Genomic DNA, 15,419 nt, shown 5'->3' with positions numbered 1-15,419 from the left:
TCTCAGATGACGGATGAACGAATGACCAAATGCACGGTTTTGAATTTCCATTCACTAACACGTTATCTCCAGAAAAATCTAAGCATCTGCGGGCAGAGCCCTGAGAAGGGTGGCGGGAACTCAAGTGTTTCGTGGTGTTCTGAGTGAGTTTAGGTAGATGTTAAAGGCACAGCCCAGTCTCTGATCTGGGGCCTCCGACTCCAGCTCTGCCTCTCAGAGTTAAGCTCATCAGCAGTGTTGAGGAGCTACCTCAGAAGCCCTGGCAGCGGTACAGGCTGTCCTAAAGGTGAGGCTGACCCACAGAAGGGGTGAAACCAGCAGGAGGGGCTGCGCCCGCAAACCTCACATAGGATTCAGATAGGTAGAAGGCAGTGCTATGTGAGGTAAAACCTCCCTCACTCTTGGGGGGGTAAATGAACCGCTCTTTTTTATTACCTCACAGCATGGCCCCAGGGCTTTATCCAGTTCTCTCAACCCTCTTCCGTTTCCCCGGGCCCTCCTTCAGCGCAGCACGTAAGCGCATGCGCAGAGAGTTCCCCAGCTTGGGGCCGCGGAGGACCGGGAGGCATCGATCGACTCGGCGCTGGGCTTCTCGACTTGTCGGCGCTCGATTGAGGAGTTTCGTCGTCACTTCCGCCTTCGGCACCGTTTCCGGCTTCCGGTTGCTCGTGGGAACGGCGTCGGCCTCTGGTGGGTTGGATTCCCGTTTTCCTCGGTCTTGCGGTTCTTCACGCTGCTCAGCCCGAACAGTACGAGGTGCGAGGTGTGGTCGGGTGGTGTCTCGCCTTGGTTTTGTGGAGGGGTCGGCTTGGGACGAGGGAGCGGCCATGCTGGGGAGCTTAGCAGCGGCGCGCGTCTCTGGCGGGACTGCCGCGGTCCTTGGATCGCGGGGTGGCCCCGGGGCAGAGAGTCTGTGTCTGGAGAGGCAGGAAGCTGGCGCTTACAGAGCCCCGTTTGTGCGGGGCGTGGGAGATTCCAGGTGGTTTTCAGCGGATCTGTTGTTTCCGTTTTGGCGGAGGGGAGAGGTGCGACACCAGGTGCCCTGCTCTGATTAGCCCAGCACCGAGCCTCTTGGTCTCTTGTTCTCCTCGCCTTCACTTTTATCTCTCTCGCTCCCTTCTCGTGGTCAAAACTTGGTGACCCCCTGCTCCTCCTCCAGGTTTCGACTGGGGGATGTCGAGGCTTTGAGAAACGTTTCTCTTCATCTGTCACCTGCACAAGTACACCGGCTTCTCCCTCGCTGTGTGTAAACACAACAAGCAGTTTTACGTACGTACCTAATTATCTGTGGGCCGTCCAGGGGAGTAAAGCAGGGTCACACTTGGCAACTTAAAAACCACGTGAAGTGTGGAAATCGTCCAGTGGGTTGCAAGGACGGAATTCCCAGGCCTTCTGCTCAAGAGCTGTGTGACCTCAAGCGTGCGCCTTGACTTGTAACAGTCATGATATTAGCTCCTTTGAGGGCTTCTGATGCAAGAGCTGTGCTAGAACTTCGGGGGCTCTGGCCAGCCCCAGCCCCGTCTCACAGATGAAGACCTGAGAGATTAAGGTCTTTGCCAAGTCTGCCAGAGGTCATCCTGGAGTGAAGACGGCAGGTGGCAATTTATGCACACTGATTGATAGATACGGAAGTGCTTTGTAAGTGCACCCAGGAACAAAGTCCACTGATGTTCTGTCTTAACGATTTGTACTGGATTGTACACTTGGTAGTTTCCTTTTCATTTTCCTTTATGTCAAAATTTGTAAACCAGCTTACTAATAAAAGTTACTTCATTAGGCAGATGGGAAGTAGCACAAGTGAAGGGAAAGTATAAAAATGTATTGAATATCATTTTATTAAACTCTGGCAAGATACTGGTGTTTCACTAAATTTTGAGCTTGAGAATTGTAAAAATGAGGGCTTGAGGTTTGCATCTGGTGTAGCAGTTAAGATGTCTGCCCCATATCAGAGTGCCTGGGCTTGAGTCCCAGCCCTCGTTCCTGACTCCAGCTTTGGCTAATGCAGACCCTGAGAGACAGCAGTGGTGCTCAAGTGATTGGGTTCCTGCACACACGTGGGAGACCAGGATTGAGGGGCCTCTAACTTCGCTTGACCTCAGTTGAGCTGGGCCACAAGCTGGGCATTTGGGAAGTGAAGCAGAGCTTTGGGGCTCATCGTCTGCCTCTGGCTGTGTGTGCATTTGCCTCTCAAACAGAAATACAGAGGAGGGCTAGCTAGTGCTGGAGAGATATCAGAGTCTATGGCCCAACTGACATTCTGACATAGGGATTGAAAGAAAACAGAAAAGCCAGCAACTTTCTGCTGTATTGATCTAATCACACCTGTTTGTAACAGGTTTTTTTTTTTTTATCCTCTCTTTAGGCTATTTGAACATTTTAACTCAGACATGGATATCAGACCAAATCATACAATTTATATTAATAATATGAATGACAAAATTAAAAAAGAAGGTAAGTGTTTTTAAAAATACTTATTCATAACTAAAATGTGTTTGTTCACTACCATCTTAAAAAATTGTACTGCACCCAAACTCATTTTTCTTCTCTCCAGTAATAAATTTATAAAGTTTTGTGTAAGGATTTCCAGGCTTTTTAAAAACAAAAATAGGTAGTGACTGACAACATGCTGAATCTGTTCTTACTCATAGCTACTCATAATGGTTTCAAATAACTTTTTACGTTAGATAGCCAATGGGAATAGCAATTTGTGTTTTTACTTACATATATAACTACTAACTGTATAAATGGTGACAGAGCACTCAACGTACTGTCATTTTATGAAGAATTTTCTTTCCTTCGTTCACAAGTTATTTCCCCTCTTATTTGGACAGAATTGAAGAGATCCCTGTATGCCCTATTTTCTCAGTTTGGCCATGTGGTAGATATTGTGGCTTTAAAGACCATGAAGATGAGAGGGCAGGCCTTTGTTATTTTTAAGGAACTGGGCTCATCCACAAATGCTTTGAGACAGTTACAAGGATTTCCATTTTATGGTAAACCAATGGTAAGCCAGTACTGTTACTTTTGCTTTAATCACTATGAATGTTATGGTAGATTTGTAAATATATGCTTGAAACTGTGGTTTTTGCTTTCACTTTTAATTAAGTGTGTTATAGGGAATTTGAGTTCCTTTTATTTATGTATTTTTTCATAGAAATACAGAAGTAGAGGTTAATTTATTCTTAGGACAGTTCAAATGGGCAAAAACAGAATACACTGAGATGTAGAATATTTTCAAAATAATAGCAGTATAGACAATGTTCTTATCTTAAAATACTAGAAATTAATAATAACCCAAAGATTTAAAATGATAACTAAACTTGTGAAGCAATATAAAACAAAAATTATGGATCAAAGAGGAAATCCAGTCTGAAGTTTCAGCTAATAGAGTAGTGAAAATCTTTCAGAAATTAGGCAGTCTAGATAAAACATTGATCTTGGGGAAAGTCATAGGTTTAAAACATAGGTTTTATGAAGGACAGTGAGTGGAAGTGGAATTTTTATATGTGGAGAGTGTTACAACTCTGGAATAACAGAAAGATTCACATCTGCTACTGGATGAAGATTGGATTGGGGAGTAAATCGGGAGAGTACGGAATTCACTTGGTGTAAATCAGAGATGGTAGGGACTTGGTTAAAGGTGGAAACAGTATGAGGCAAGGCTTCTACATGCCTGAGTGAGTACAGAGTACTTTGGGTGTGCGTTCCAGACTGTGTCTCTTGAACAATTGGGATGAGATGAGAAGGGATATTAGCTCTGGGTCCCCATTCTGAGTTTTCTGTTAACTCACTCAGAGTGTGCAGTGACTTCACTATCTCCGAAGTGTAGGCAGGCTGTGTATTCTTTGCTCTAATTCAAGCATCAACAAAAACTGTAAAGAATGAAATAATATTTTGAAATATATTATGGGTCACACAGTTTCTGTTACCTGTTCTTTTGTGTTTGTCGCTTTTTTTTTTTTAACAGCCATTTAAAATTGTATTTAAAAAAATTCTTAATTAGCAGGCCATACAGAAACAGGCCATAGACTGGCTTGATCCACAGGCTGTGGTGCAGACCACTGGTCTGATCCTTTGATTTTACAAATTGAGTCAGACACAAAATGGTTAATTATTCATTTAGGTTATTTTAATATGATGAGTAACAGCATCAGGATGTGAAAACTAGTCTTGTAACCCCTAGTAGGGTGGGTTGTTTTTTTCTTTCCAGTACCAGGAGTCAGCAAACTTCTATAAAGAGCCAGATAGTAAAAATTTTTGGCTTTGCTAGCCATGTGATCTTTGTTGCGAGGATTCACTCAACTCTGCCTTTCTAGGAAGAAAAGCAGCCTGTAGGTGGTAAGTGAATGGGAGAGTGGTATGGTTGTGTTCCAACAAGATCATAGACAGGCTGTGGACTGTAGTTTGAGGACTCCTGTCCTGCACCATGCTGTCCACCTCAGGACTGAGCAACCTGTTGTTTGTTGCAGGAGTAGAATTTCTCACCCTCTGTCCAACTCTCTTACTCCATCCCTTCCCAACTGACAAGATACCATCTGTGTGGAAAGGTTATCCTGGGAAACTGGAATGGTTCCTGCATACACTAATTTTCAGCCAATTGGCTTCTTCTGAGACCAGCTGATATTTCTTAATATTGCAAGGAAATAAATAATTGCGATCTGAGATGGCAGGAGCAAAGGACTGGGTTTTAGTTTAGGTCTAAAATTACATTAACATGAAGGTAATTTTCTGTTATGTATTTAAGGCTGTTTTATTGAGTAGTGGTGATAAACTTGAATGTGCCTACAACTCAGATACAGGAAAGGTGGGAGTTATTGCTGTGTTTGGCACTAACCTCACCTTGACAAATAATTTTTTAAATCAGTGAGAAAAAGTCCATTAATCTGATTTTTATGTTGGAATTATATCAGGAAGGTGGCAGGCACTTTCAAATTTTCAGCATTCTGGAAGAGGGGGAATAAAGTTCTTTGAGCTGTCTTGTTTGTATTCACTGAAGTAGTTAGTTGTTCTTATGTTTTCACTCCAGCATACCAGATCAGAAATGAAAATAATGTGATCTAGCTTGAAACTGAGAACAGAATTATTCTTTGTGATTCAAGGACATTTAATTATTTAATGCCAAAAATACCTCAGTAAAGTAAGACCATTTTTTCGATGGTTTGTGTCATGAAAAATTTGTTATAAATGTAAATATTGCGCTTCTCTGTTTTTAGGTTGTGAGTAGACTTTTGTCTCTTTTGGGTGTTTAGTGTAGACCAGGGTTTCTCAGCACTGGAACTGTGGACATTTTAAAGCATGTAATACTTTGTTGTGAGGAACTGTCCTGTTCATTACAGGGTATTTTCATAGTATCTCGGGCCTCTGCCCCACTAGATGCAAGTAGCACGATAACCAGCCATGCCTCCAGATACTACCAGCCGTCCCCTGGCAGACAAAGGCCCCTCTGATAGGAAAGCAGTAGTTTAGAACAGCCAGCTAAGAGCCCTTGTTGAAATCAGGTGTTTTCACTTATGACTGTTTCATAAGGGCAGGCGTTCAGGTCACTCAGGGTCTACTCAGGTCAGGGACAAACAAGGTTGAAAACCCAGGGGAGTAGAGAGTGAGTCCTTGGGGCCAAGTCAGTAGTTAGTCTTAAGCTGTCAGCCTGCCTCTTTTGGTTAGAAGATGATGGCAAGACTGGCAGAGCTGCCAGCAGGGGTAAGTGCAGCAGCCCAGACCAGCCGGAGAAGTCCTGGCATTCTGTAGTGTGCTGCTAAGCTTGCTCCCCTTGCTTCCCCCATGTGTACATCTCTAACTGAAGTAAAGGAAAACAAAGAGTTCGCTCTTGATTTTGACCAACTCCCTGCTGTCTAATCTACGTTGCTAAAAATGTCTCTTGTTTTCCTCAGACTAAGATCAAATTCTTGGTCTACAAAACATTTTTATTTTATTCTTTTATTAAAATTTATTTGAGAGACAGAGAGCTCCTATCCTCTGGTTTACTGCCTAAATGCCCACAATGACTGGAGCTGGGCTGGAGTGGGAGCCAGGAGCTGGGAACTCAATCCAGGTCTCTTATGTGGGTGGCAGTGACCTAACTACTTGAGCTGTTCATTACTTTGTACTTCCCAGGATCTAAGCTGGAATCAGCCAGAGCTGGGAAATGGACCCCAGTACTCTGATGTGAGACACAAGCATCCTATTTTTTTATTTGAAAGGGGGGCATTTTTTTAGATAGGAATTTGTAGGATGGATATGTTTTGATATAATTAGATAGGTAGTATTCTTTAATTCCAGAGAAGAAATGTTTAACATGGAAGTTGTAATTTGCTGATAGTCACATCCTAGATAACAGTTTAAGTCTTGGCAAGACTATTTACAGTTCATCGCTTTTAAATCTAGCTGTGTGATAATAGTTCTTGCCAGGGCCATACCTCTCATTGCCAGTAGCATTGCCACCCTGTTTGTCTTGTTACTTGTACAGAATTGCAGGCCCTAGCCACACTTGTTGCATCAGAATCTGCACTTTTCCAAGCTCTCTGGGCAGGCAGACTGCATATTCCATAGCTGGTGAATTGCCATCCTACACCGTGCTTTGGAATGCATCCCTCTTCTCACAGGTGGCTACCCTTCTTGCTTGTCTGGCATAGTGAAAATAAGCAGGTGGCCCCAGTCACACTAGTTGTGATACCATCCTTTTGTTTGCTTTCAAAGCCTTTTAAAATTGAGGTAATGCCACCATTAAAGTCATTTTACTTAATTACTTTACTTAAAAACAATACATTCAGAGGAAAGTCCTTCCAAGTAAGTCATCAGTGTACTTCAACCATTGGAAAGCGAATTCCTTATTTCACGTTCCATAGCTGATGGATGCGTATTGACCCTTCTATTGAGAGAAACTGGCAAGGAGTTGATGGCTTTCCAGTGCATTTTCTTTGTTACTGAATGGAAGCAAGCAGTAGTGCAGATATTTCAGTCTTGCTTTTCCCAAATGAAAACTCATGGTTTTTCTTATAATAAGCACAGCTGAATCTAACTTTGCCCGTGTTGTGAATCATAGGCTACAATTTATTTATATTTGCCACTCAGAATATTTTAACAGATTTCCTTAGGGATATGTTAAAAATTAGCTTGTAGTATATTTATATAATAACATTTAAAATATTAATAACTAGTCTTTACAGCCTTCAGCATGGTGAGACATAACCTGTTTTCATATATATAAAACAGCGAATCCAGTATGCAAAAACAGATTCTGATATAATATCCAAGATGCGTGGCACATTTGCTGACAAAGAAAAGAAAAAAGAAAAGAAGAAAGCCAAAACTGTGGAACAGGCTGCAGCAGCTGCTAACAAAAAGCCCGGTCAGGTAAGAGATTAGCATCCAAAAATAATTACTTCTGGATTGAAAGAAATGAGAGAATCAACTTCATTAAATACAATGCTTGACTTTTGTCCAGTTGTTTAAAAAAAAAAAGTAAGACTTAATCCTTTTTATGCTCTTGCATATCTTTCCATAATCTTAAAGTTTAAATTTTGTGAAACAGTTCTTTAAAATTAGAGCTAGACTTTTCAAAAATAGCTGACAAGGTAAACACATGAATGTTTGAGTCAGAGTTAAGAGGCTAATTCTTTACATAGAATTAGTACTCTTGAAATTTATGTTGTTTTTATATAGTACTTATGAATATGTGCTGTTGTTTGGAGGGATTGGAAATTTTAACTCTTCCCTATTTCTTTTGTCTAGGTAACACCAAATTCAGCTAATAACCAAGCAAATTCAACACCAAATCCTCAGGTAGTATTTTTTTTCCATGTAGTGCTTACTCTAGAATAAAATAAGAAAAATTTAATAATAATAATAATAAAACAACTTGCATGTTTCCAAAAACAAGATGGTTCCATCTACAAGACATAGTGCTTTACATAGTATATCCTTTAAGAGTTCTCAGAACGATGTAATTTTCTTTAAGTGGAAAAAACAAAACCTCACTGTAAACCTTGTTTCCCATTATCAGTCAGTGACAATCAAAATGACAAGTTTCCAATTTGTGGGAGAACACTTTTGTCTCTACAGTCTGTAGCCAGAGCTCTGAAGACTGGGACTCCGGGTTACTGGTGACGCACAGGCCCTGTGCATTCCACTGAACCAAGCTCCACACCATCTTTTCTAATAAGTTCAGACACTTGTTGAGCAGCTGTTTCTCAGTTACACTTGCTCTCACTTTCTCAGAACAAGTACATTTCAGCCTTATTTTTTTAAGCCTCTTGTATAAATGTTTTTAAAACTCCTTGTAAGACTTCCCCACTGAATGCCTCAAGCAGAAATCCTCAGTTATGGGCTATTGGTTTCGTTCTTGCTTCCTTCTCATGCCAGAGTTTGGCAGGATGCTTAAGTCCAAAGACTTCCCTGTATCACCGATTTTTTTTTTTTTTTTAATTTTAAATTACTTTTCTGATAATGTCTACTTCCCTTCTTTGAACTCTTGAGGCATCTGTAAGCCACTTCACAAATGGTAGCACAATTCTCTGGGCCTTGAATTGTTCACTAATTGTCCTTTACACTTGGTATTTTCCATGAAACTAGCCTAAAGACAGAAAGGTCCTTTTCTTACTTATACTTTTCTTCCTTCCTTCCTTCCCTTTGCCTCTAGTTCCCCATGACCTCAATGTGGGGTTTCCAGTGAATAGCTTAATATCTAATAGCAGTGTTTGTTTCTATTTGTAGGCTGCTAGTTACTATGCATACTTCATTTACTTGCAAGAAAAAATTATAAATTAAGTCACCAAGTAGTTGTACCCGGTGGTAATCTTTCTAGTTCTAAAGTTTCTTATATGGTGGAAGGTAGGAAACGCTACTGCCAGGGGTATTGAGTATGATAGTGTTTATCTGAGTCAGGTAACCAGCTGAGGAGGGCTTCTCTAGTTTTGTTAGGATCTTTCAGTTATTAGAAAATCTGATTCCCAGATGCTAAAATATAAATATTGTCTTAAATGCTGTTAATTAAATGGCTTCAACCTTTAATAAAATTTGTAATCCCCCAAATTTGGGCTGTCTGGACTTGAATGCTTCACTCAGTTACTGTTAGGTATGTATTCCCATGGTGTTACTGTTCTTCCAGCTTTGGTGTTTCGTGTAGTGAGATTTCACAGTTCTATGTAAACCGGGATGTACTTCTGAAATTTGGGCTTTAATATAAAAACTAAATGGCTTACAATACTGTTTATACTTACAAACTGTCTTTGCCTCTTCTTTTAATAGGTCCCTGATTACCCTCCAAACTATATTTTATTCCTTAATAACTTACCAGAAGAGACTAATGAGATGATGTTATCCATGCTGTTTAATCAGTAAGTTTTTTCATAAACAAGTCTGTTTCCCACAGCCTCCAGAGAGGACAAATAGCACTTCCCTGCGTTGAATACATTTGTCATCACACAGCAGTAACTCCTTTCAGGTGCATTGATTTGGTCTGGGATTAATCATGAACTGAAGCCAATCTGCAGATTTAGCAGATAAAAGCTTTAATTTCCTCTAATGCTTGAATTAGTAGTTTTAATTAATGAGTAAAAGCAGGAAGCAAACCTTTGATAGAATGACAAAAATAGAATTAGCTTACATTAGTCCTGTGGTTCTTTATAGCATTAATAATATTTAGGCTCTTGCATCCTACTCAGGTTTTTTGTTATCGGATAGGAGTACTTTTCCTGGACCATATCAGGAAGTTGCTCAACAAATTTAAACACATGGCAGACATTTATGTATTTGTATATATTAATGAATTATCTTTCTTTACAGGTTCCCTGGTTTTAAGGAAGTACGTTTGGTACCCGGGAGGCATGACATTGCTTTCGTTGAATTTGAAAATGATGGGCAGGCTGGAGCCGCCAGGGATGCTTTACAAGGGTTTAAGATCACACCATCCCATGCCATGAAGATCACCTATGCCAAGAAATAATGTGTGGGATAGTCACCTCTCAAGGACGTGGCTTTATTTATAGTGTTTGTGTTGGTAACATTATGGGAGGGAGTGAGATTTTTGTGAAAGACTTAAAAAAATAATGTAGTCTTTCTTTAGCCTTAGTGAACTCTGAAATATGAATGCCTTAATTTTGTATAATAAACTTTTATTTGTATTCTGTATACATAATGCTTTGTTTATTGGCCCGTTGACCTATCATCAAACATTTATTCCGGTCTAGATCACTTTTTACGGTCTATAAAACTCTGTAATAGCATGCTTTTCTGGTAGTATTTGGAACAGCTAATGTTTTAGCAACATTAAACCATTTTAATAAAAGTTATGGAGAGTTAAATCAACAGAAGCTAGTAAACAACTGGTGAAAATGATCATCTTGTGTATTAGAAGAAAATGAGATATGGTTAGGATAAAAATTTGATTAATGTATCCTTCAAAGAAGTGAAGAAGTGAGCACAATATTTACCTAAAGTGGGCATTCCTCAAATGTTTTTATTCAGTAAAAAAAAAAAAAGGCCATTTAGGAGTCACTATAGTTCCTGTTTTCTAAGAAAGTAGAAGGAAAGGGAGTACCGCCTTCAAACTGCATTTTACACACTTGCCTCCTGTACAGGCCAGTGTCTAAGGGCTATAACAAGGTTAATCTAACTTAGATGAAATTCAGGAATGCTAAGGGGAAGATTTTCCAATCTGAAATCTTTTTTTATAAAGTAAATAGGTAATTGACCAAGGGTTGCCAGTACTAATCTTGCTGCTACTTTTGTAATTATTATTTCAAACATTTACAAAGCTCATTGTCCTCAGCACTTTATTTAAACTTAAGGCTATTGACTGCCAACAAAACCATGAATTTCTTTAGAAGTGGATTTTTTTTTTTTTGCAAATATAGCACACGTTAAAAAATCTTAGCTATTTTTATGTGTTTGAGTATGTCATTGAATAAAAGTTTACCTTGTCACTTAGCATATAAATGTGTGGAAAGACCACTTTTAAAATTAATGTAAACATAAGGTTATTACCATATCGTACTTGGGCATGCGTAGCAAGGAAAGAAATGCTTTTTATATTCCTAAAACTGTCAGATCCATAGTCTGACTTCTGAATATTTTAACCTAGTTGTAAAGCTCATTTACTTTCATAAAATATAATGTGAAATACTAGAGAAAATACCATACTTTAGGGTGTTAATTAGTGTCAATTGTAATTAACTTTTTTTTTTAAAGATTTATTTGTTTATTTGAAAGGCAGAGTTACACAGAGAGAGGAAAGGTAGCGAGAGAGAGGTCTTCTATCCAATGGTTCACTCCCCAATTGGCCATTTTGGCTGGAGCTGCGCCCATCCAGAGCCAGGAGATTCCTCTGGGTCTGCCACACGGGGTCCAAGGACTTGTACCATCTTCTACTGCTATCCCAGGCCACAGCAGAGAGCTGGACCAGAAGAGGAGCAGCCAAGACTAGAACCAACGCCCATATGGGATGCCAGTGCTTCAGGCCAGGGCGTTAACCCGCTGCACCACAGTGCTGGCCCCAATTGCAATTAACTTTTTAAACTGTGTGCTCTCAGTTAATGAGAACAGAAACTCACAGAGTGAGGGTCTGTGTTAGAAGTAGAAAGGCTGGGATGGCTGGAGTGGGAGTGAGAATGAGGGAGGTAGCAGCAAAGAAGGGGATTGGGTGGGCCTTTTTTAAGGTCTTGCTTGTACTCGAGGGAAATTGGGAATGATTTTAGAGAACTTTGAAAGTTGAGATAATTTACCAACTGAAAGTCACCCCTTTTTGTGTTCCATTTGGTAAGTTTGGGCAGTCACATACATAGTTGTGCAATAATCGTAATCAAGATACAGAGCACCCCATTATCCCTAAAAGTTTCCTTGAGTTACATTGCAGTCAATCTATTACCCCAACCCTCAGCCCTAGGGAGCCACCGAACTGCCTTCTGTCACTGTAGTTTTGTCCTGTCTGGAGTGGAGAGCTTTTGATACTCATCTGTGTTGCAACTACAGTTTGCTTTACCAATGAATGGGCATTTAGGTTCTTTCATCTTGGGACTGTTATGAACACAGTGACCATAAACTGGCTTGAGTCCATGTGGGCTTCTTACACATTGTTTGATTTTGAGCCTCGAGAAGTGATACCTGGTTTGATGTGTTTGATATAATTTGAAATTTATATAAAAGTTTCAGAAATAATGCACAGAACTTCATAATCCCTTCTTATTACCCAATCAATATTTCTGAACCGTTTGAGAGTACAAGGATACCTCAGAAAGTTACCTAATGACCTTATTACCATTTAATTCTTAAGTGTGGTTTTTATTAAGTACAAGGACAATCTCCCATGTAACAACATACTATCCAAATCAGAAAGTAGCAATAAGCTCACTCAAGTTCCGCTGATGTTCTATTAATGACCCAGGAATGTAATCCAGGATCTTAATGCGTTCAGTTGTCAAGTCTTCAGTCTCCTGTCAGTTCCTTAACCTGTCTTTGTGATCTTAATTTTACATGGAGATTATCCATTTATCTTTGGATATATCTGCACTATTGTTAAAAATTGTAAGCTTACAATGATACAGTCAGCTTTCCATATCTGTGGGTTCCACAACCTTGGATTCAATCAACAACAGATTGGAATATTTGGAAAAACATTGTTCTGAGCATGTAGACTTTCTTGCCACTCTCTGTAAACAATTTAGTACAATAACTACTTAGCATTTATATTATGTATGGTAAGTAAGAGCATGGGAACTTCGAGTGGGTTAAATGCACATACACTGTTATTACATAAGGGACTGGAGCATCTGCAGATTTTGGTATCCACTGGTTACTCCCCAGTACCTGCAACAGCTGTGACTGGGTCAGGCTGAAGCCAGGAGCCTGGGAACAAATTCCAGATCTCCCACATGGGTGGCAGGAACCTAAGAATTTGAGTCATCACCCAGTGCCTCCAAGGATGTGCATTAGCAGGAAGCTGGATCAAAAGCAGAGCAGGAACGCAAACCCATACATTCCCATATGGGGAATGGGCACCTCGGGCAGCATCTCTTCGACGTTTCAAGCACAGCTACTGGGAACAAATGCTGACTGCATCGCTGCAAGTATAAAGTCCCATTTGTAAACAAAATTTTGCTCCACATCCTCTAGTTTCTGCCCACCGCAGAATTCTAGAACATTCCAGGCCTGGCAAGAATGTGTTCTTTGTTTCCATACAATCGAATCGCCAAGCATAGCTTCTTGTTAGCATGAGCCTTATTCGCTAAGTTGTGATAGCTTACTATCACAATAAAAATGGCTTTATTTGCTATTGTCCTCTGCCTTGCGGGAGCCTGTATATGGAGTGGCAGTCTGGGTTCGTGTAGTCCCTGTTTCTTGACGTGCCCCTTAAACAGCAATACTTGTTCAACTCTCCTGTGTTGAGGGCTGGATTGAGGCAGACAGAGTAAAGCAGCTGTCGCATCAGGACGGAGGAGACCTCACCTTTGCTTTTGCTTTCCTGGAGAATACGTTTTAGCCCCTGGATTACGGAAGGCAAAACGTGCAGGTGTTCTGCTTAGCATAAATGCTTTCTAATGCATCCTTCCCTTTGCTTGCTGTGAAGCAGGAAATACAGGATGTAAAAGCCAGGCGCTAACTTCTCAGTGATGAAGGGAAGAAGCACTGGCCCACCGTCCCTCCTGGTGACTTCAGGTAAGATCAGCAGATAATGGCTCTAGTAGTTGGGTTACTGCCATCCATGTGGGAGACCCAGATTGAATTCTGGGTTCCTGCCTTCAGCTGTTGCAAGCATTTGAAGAGTGAACTAGGAGGTGAAAGATCTCTGTCCCTCTGCCTTTCAAATAAAATGAAAATAAATAAATTGTTTTAAAAAGAATTAAAGGATACTATATTCTTTGGGCAGCCGTAGTTATCTCATTTACAATCCAGATATTGAATAAAACAAGCTTGCAAGTCAGTGCCAACTATCAAAGTTCCTAACCTGAAAATTAGACATATGCACAGGTGCACAAATACACAACAGAACTCCTTACATGCAAATCATAAAACTCTTATACATACAAACATACATATGTACACCCCAAACAAAAAACTCTTTATTATACTGTAAGGATAGGTTGCTTTATCAATTTACTCTTTGGGACATAGTTATTTTTGTTTCGCACAAAATTCTTTACTATCCCGAATTCTTGCCCCTTGTTTTGGGAGGTAACCATATTTGGGTGTGCGGGAGGAGGTGCTACTCTGAAACCTCATTGTCAACCAAGCAAGAGAAGGTGTCCTGATGGATGCAGGAGAGAGGACCACCTTGTGGGAGACATGCAAGCCCCACACACCATAGACTGCAAGAACTGCCGACTGTCTCTTTTAGTAGAAAGTAAGCTCTTCAACTGGGGCCCCTTTAAATTCACTACTGTACCTCTAGCACCTAGAACGGAGCCTGCCACACAGTAGGTGTTCAGCCAATACTTGTTGGCTGGATGGTGCTAGGCCCTAGCACTCAACTCAGGGGACTCCTAGCGTGCCCCTCTCTCCATGAGAAAAACACCCAGCAGCAGGGGAAAGGGGGCAGCATAAACCTCTAACTTCTCTACCACCTGTGCCCCAAGAGCACTTGACACTGAATTGCAAAAGCCTTAGAGACAGGAGGAGGTGGGAAGATTGCCCTGTTTTCCTCCACCCACCTTCTTCTTCCTTTGCCTTTGGTAGGGTCTGGATGTGACATGAACTAGTGTGTGGGAATCCATCTCTTTCCAGGATAAGACACGACTTCTAAGAATTCGGTCATGAAGGATTTGTCAATGTAAGAGTGCTTTGTTTATCTATCATGTGAATCCAGCTGGAATTAAAAGATAAGGCACATTTCCTAGGGACTCTCTGAAGTACCCTTGGTAGATCTCATATTTCCTTTTCTTTTTTCTTCATTTTTAAGGGTTTATTTGTTTATTTGAAAGGCAAAGTGACTGAGAAAGAGAGCTTCTATCTGCTGGCTTGCTCCCCAAATGGCTGCTAGGGCCAAAGCCAGGAGCTCTCACGTGGGTGGCAGGGACCCAAGTGCTTGAGCCATCATTCTCCACCTTCCCAGGTGCATTGGTAGGCAGCTGGATAGGTGAAAGAATGTGACATTGAACTAGAAAGTAAAAAACAGCTTAAATTTCTTGTGCTTCTCTCAGTCCCACTCTGCAATGAACCACAGTGAAAATGGCTCTAACAACAGTGGACCTGAACACTGGCTCTGAATACCACTTTTGTGTGAAATACAGAGTTTGATTCTCTTTGGAACATCAGATGCTAATCAGCCTTTGGAGCCAGGTCACCTGTTAGGAAAGCGGAGGAGCCCTGGGCCCTTCCTATTGGCCCTGTGTATTTATCCAGAGGTCTGGCTTTCGCATAAAAGACAGAGCCACTGAAGGCAGTCCCCACTTCCAGACCAAAGGCGCTGGCCAAAACAGCTAAAAGAGAAG

The 15,419-nt window shown here is 40.9% G+C and overlaps 1 protein-coding gene across 4 annotated transcripts; it reads left to right on the top strand.

The window, feature by feature from the left end:
• The first annotated feature begins 610 nt into the window (after positions 1 to 610).
• On the top strand, positions 611 to 10,302 carry SNRPB2 (small nuclear ribonucleoprotein polypeptide B2). 4 transcript variants are annotated; one of them, XM_062203835.1, is made up of 8 exons: positions 632 to 690; positions 1,160 to 1,269; positions 2,363 to 2,451; positions 2,832 to 3,004; positions 7,210 to 7,350; positions 7,729 to 7,779; positions 9,244 to 9,332; positions 9,781 to 10,294. In XM_062203835.1, the coding sequence occupies exons 3-8, from the start codon at positions 2,388 to 2,390 to the stop codon at positions 9,938 to 9,940; spliced, it is 678 nt and encodes a 225-aa protein (XP_062059819.1). In that variant the 5' UTR covers positions 632 to 690; positions 1,160 to 1,269; positions 2,363 to 2,387; the 3' UTR covers positions 9,941 to 10,294. The 4 variants fall into 4 exon arrangements, with proteins under 4 accessions (XP_062059821.1, XP_062059819.1, XP_062059818.1 ...); XM_062203834.1 differs by having other exon boundaries at positions 637 to 756; XM_062203837.1 differs by lacking the exon at positions 1,160 to 1,269 and having other exon boundaries at positions 611 to 690; positions 9,781 to 10,302.
• The last annotated feature ends 5,117 nt before the right edge of the window (positions 10,303 to 15,419 follow it).

The sequence above is a fragment of the Lepus europaeus genome, chromosome 10, assembly GCF_033115175.1.
Source record: "Lepus europaeus isolate LE1 chromosome 10, mLepTim1.pri, whole genome shotgun sequence".
NCBI classification, from domain to species: Eukaryota; Metazoa; Chordata; class Mammalia; order Lagomorpha; family Leporidae; genus Lepus; species Lepus europaeus.
The sequence above is the reverse complement of the archived record's forward strand: the minus strand, read 5'-3'. Positions and strand labels throughout refer to the sequence as shown.